Source organism: Octodon degus, unplaced genomic scaffold, assembly GCF_000260255.1.
Source record: "Octodon degus isolate 3935 unplaced genomic scaffold, OctDeg1.0 scaffold00418, whole genome shotgun sequence".
In the NCBI taxonomy this organism is placed as follows: Eukaryota; Metazoa; Chordata; class Mammalia; order Rodentia; family Octodontidae; genus Octodon; species Octodon degus.
In genome coordinates this window covers 271771-275850 of record NW_004524994.1, presented here as the reverse complement: position 1 = coordinate 275850, position 4080 = coordinate 271771, and the positions used below count along the sequence as shown (strand labels likewise).

General features: G+C 53.6%; 1 protein-coding gene and 1 pseudogene across 2 annotated transcripts in view; both read left to right on the top strand.

The window, feature by feature from the left end:
* LOC101582711 overlaps positions 1 to 2609 on the top strand; it is a 6813-nt pseudogene extending 4204 nt beyond the window's left edge.
* Positions 2610 to 2917: 308 nt separating this feature from the next.
* Axl (AXL receptor tyrosine kinase) overlaps positions 2918 to 4080 on the top strand; it is a 27892-nt gene continuing 26729 nt past the window's right edge. For both annotated transcript variants that reach the window (XM_004648480.2, XM_004648479.3), the window contains exon 1: positions 2918 to 3447. In XM_004648480.2, the coding sequence (XP_004648537.1) occupies positions 3384 to 3447 (64 nt within the window). In that variant the 5' untranslated portion in view covers positions 2918 to 3383. The remainder of the gene's footprint in view (positions 3448 to 4080) is intronic.

The window sequence follows — 4080 nt, the reverse complement described above, 5'->3', positions numbered from 1 at the left end:
AAAAAAAAAAAAAAAAGAAAAGAAAAAGAAATAATTTTTGAGTGAATGAGTTCACAAGTTCTAGTTCACAGTATCTGCAGCTAGACTCACTGAGCTTAAAGTAGATAGAGACTCCACTGTACCAAATCAAGACAACAGGCTGTAGTACATATCTATACCCCGAAATGTCACAATTATTAGTTGTCCCTTTGCAGCAGGTCTTCTATAGGATGGCAAGGATGTAGTAGTGACCAAGATAAATAAACCCAGTGCTTTCCCTGCCATAGACCAGCAGGAGGAGATAGACTTGAGACACGTAATGGTGTCAGTAACTCTATAATGAACCCATGCAAAGTGATGCCAAAGGAAAGGAGGACAAGACATAGGGGCAAACAACATGATGACCTAGGAGGTGACTGGCATGATACAACATGTTGGGAAAATGAAGATGGATATGAGGAGGGATGTGTAGGAGTTGGGGACAAAGAGCAGCAGGACAAAGGTCTGTGACTTGAGAGAAGGCTTTTCAGGTTAAGATATATAAGGAGGGGGAAGGGAGAGTCAAGTGAACATAAGGGGACTTTGTAGGCCTGAGGGAAGAGTTTGGGGCTTTGTCTGAAAAGTTCAGGACAGGAAAGGATGAGTCATATTTTTTTGTGTACAGAAATCTAAGAGTATTAGAATCTAGTGTGAGGGCTGGTGAGATGGCTCAGTGGTCTAAAGCACCTGTTTAAAACAAGCTTAGCAAAGCACAGGGACCGCGGTTCAATCCCCCAGCACCACATGCCAGCCAGCCCCACCCCTGGTGGGCTGAGCTGCGCTGGCCACACACACACACACACATACATGCATAAATAAAAAAAAAATTTTTTTTTTAAAATAATCTAGTGTGAGTTTCATAAACTGTGGAGAATATACTTTAAGAAGTTTTTTGGGGGCCAGGGAGATGGCTCAGTAGAATAAGCACTTCCCCGGCAAGCGCAAGGGCCTGAGTTCAATCCCTGGTTCTGAAAAAAAAAAAGTTTTTTGTTTGTTTGTTTGGTTGTTTTTCGTTTTTGTATTTTTAGTGCAGGGTCTACAGGATCTCCCTACACAGATTGGACTTGTAGTAATTCTCCTGTTTTCAGCTTTCCAAGTACTGGGATTACGGCATGCGTACCATGCCCAATCTCAATTGGGAATTGAGCTCAGACCCTTGCACTTGCCAGGGAAGTGCTTATTCCATTGAACTATCTCCCCAGCCCCTTAAGAAGGCACTTTAATCTACTGAGTTATCTGGCCAGCCCTATGGAACAGGAGAGGGAAGGGTTCAATATGGGGCTGGGCCACATCCCTCTGGCTGCTTAGTGGAACACAGGTTGGAGGGAGGGGTAGGGACTCCCAGTCAAGGCACGAGGCCAGAGTTGGGGTCTGAGCAGGGGAGAGCAGGGCCAGGTCAGGGTGATGTTGTGGGGGAAAGCAAGGGGCTGGTGAGAGGGAAGTTTGTGACACTGATTCAACCACAGAGTAATTGCAAAAGTCCAGGAGGACCCCAGAGCTCAGTCTTGGGTAGCAGGATGATGCTGGAGCTGTCCCTGAGGGGAGACACAAATGAGAGAGCCCAGAAAGGCTGATGGAGAAGGTCCCCAGGTGGCCAGCTGAGAACTTAAGAAGCTACAGCCAAGCAAGGGCAGGGTCAGATTTTGTCTCAGAAACATCTTTCTTGTTTTTGTTTTTGTTTTTGTTTGTATTTACTACAGGGTCTATAGGGTCTCACTATGAAGATTGGACTCTAGTGATCTGCCTGTTTTCAGCCTCCCAAGAGCGCACCAAGCCCAGTCTCAATCGTTGTCTCTGTGCACCCTCTGGACGGATGGGGCGGGGGTGGGGGTGGGGTGGGGACAGCTTGTGGAGCCAGAGATTGAACCTGGCCCCTGCGCTCTGCCTAAGCAGGCGCTCTAGTCCACTGAGCTATCTGGCTGGCCCTAGAAACATCTCTCTTGATGTTAGCTAGGTGATGGGTTGGAGGGAGGAAGAGCAGAGGGGCCAGAGGAATATCAGGAAGCCACATGGAGAGGATTCTGTGATGAGCTTCAAGGTCACCAAGACCCGGACAGAAATGGCCAGGAACAAAGAAAGGACACCAGCCTCCTCCTGCACAGACCTCACACAGTGTTCCCTGAGCCCAGCTCTCCGGATACAGGAGTAACACAGCCAAGTCACTGCACAGGCTTCGTGCCTGTAAGGACCCAGATGCACAATCCAGCTGGGGAGACGACAGAGGGGAAGTGCGGGTACAGACAGAGATGAAATGTCAAACCTCACTGGAACTTTGTCGACTGCGGTCACCACGTGCAAGGAACCACACACATGTTGACCCAGACCATCCTCCCACGAGCCTGTGACAGATCTGTTCCTACTCCCATCTTACAGATGCACACCCTGAGGCCCAAGCAGGAGGCCAGTCCCTCGCCAGAGGGTGCCCTTAGGACAGCAGAGATGGGATTATAACCCGCGCACTGGTGACCTCTTGATGTGAGTCCATATATCAGTGTCTGCCTCCGCGTCCTAGTGCGTTTGGGTGCGTTTGAGCATCCCCATCTAAGTGTCTAGGCGCCTCCCTGAATCCCCCTCTGCCCATCCAGCTGTGAACTTCCATCCTGGAGGTTACCCCAGGAGACAGCTCCTGACCCGGCTTGCCTGAGGATGTCCATGGGCTGGCAGTGTGCCCCTGCGTGTCTCTGCCTGTCCCAGCCTCTGTCTGTGTCTACACCGTGTGTGTGTGTGTGTGTGTGTGTGTGTGTGTGTGTGTGTGTGTGCCTGCGCGCAAGAGTGTCCGGAGCCTTGAGTCTGAGGGGGAGTGAAGGGCCCCGGAGGCTGGGCTGAGGCTGGACTGGGGGTGGAGGCAGAAAGGGGGTGGCAGGGGCTAGAGCGGAGTGGAGTTCTGAGAATGTTTACCAGACCCAGAGAGCCCAGAGGGACAGCGCCCCAGCCTGACAGAGAGGCGCAGAACCTCGGGCCCAGCGGGCGCTGCCACCGGGATCCCCTTCCCCCTCCCCAGCCTCCCTCCAAGGGCCCTTTAAGATAGGGCTGGTCCTCGCCTCCCCGAGTTAACCCCTCACTGTCCAGGTGGCCCCCGGGGCTCTGGCGGTGGGCGGAGGCAGAGAGGGAGCCGGAGCCTGGGCGGGGAAAGGGTGGCCCGAAGTCTGGGAGGGAGAGGAGGCCGGGGTGCCTGGAAGGTGTCTTTGGAGGAGCACGCAGAGTGGGCCCCTGGGGCCCCCCGCTGTGCCAAGCAGGCAGTGCCAACTCAGGGGTGCCTGGAGCTAGGGGGAGGGCTGGGGACAGCCTGGCCCTGCCCCTCCCCCGCGACGTGCCCAACAACTTCGGAGAAAAGTTTGGCATTGACCTAGCGCTGGTGCCTAAGGATGGGCAGGGTTCCGCTGGCCTGGTGCTTGGCGCTGTGCTGCTGGGGGTACGTGGCCCCCAAGGGTGAGTGATGGGGGTTCTTCAGGAGCAGGGCCACCCACCAAGGGGCAAGGGCAGCGGGGGGAGCGGAATTGGGGGTGGATGGCAGGTGTTGTGGGGAGCTGGGGAGCTGGGGAGCTGGGCAGGCTTAGGGATTTTCCCTGGGACAACAGAGGGGACGTAGAAAAAGGGAGGGCAGGAGAAATGAAGATGCAGAGAGGTTGGGGGAGAGAAGAAGGGAAAGGAACAGAAAGATCAGAAACAGAAACTGAGAGGACTAGAGTTTTCAGAAGAGATGGACACCGAGAGACAGAGACCTAAGGACTGAAGGAGGCTGGGTGCCGGACTCAGTTCTGGGCCCTCAGGAGAGGGACTGGGCTGGTCCTTCCCCAAAGGAACCCCAAGGCAGGCAGGTAGGATGGGGGTTCCCCTGTCACAGTCAACTCCCCATCCTCTTAACGCAATCTCTGAGACAAGGGTCTCTGTCTTTGTCTCTATCTCTACTTCCAGCTTAACATCTCTGTAGGGCTCCTTTCTCCCTTTCTCTCCCCAGCCTGTCTTTATCTCTCCCTCTCTAAGAGATTCCACTCTAGTCTCCCTCTGGCACTGTACCTCTTGATTCCCCTCTTAGTGGGTATTTCTTTCTGTCTCATTTCT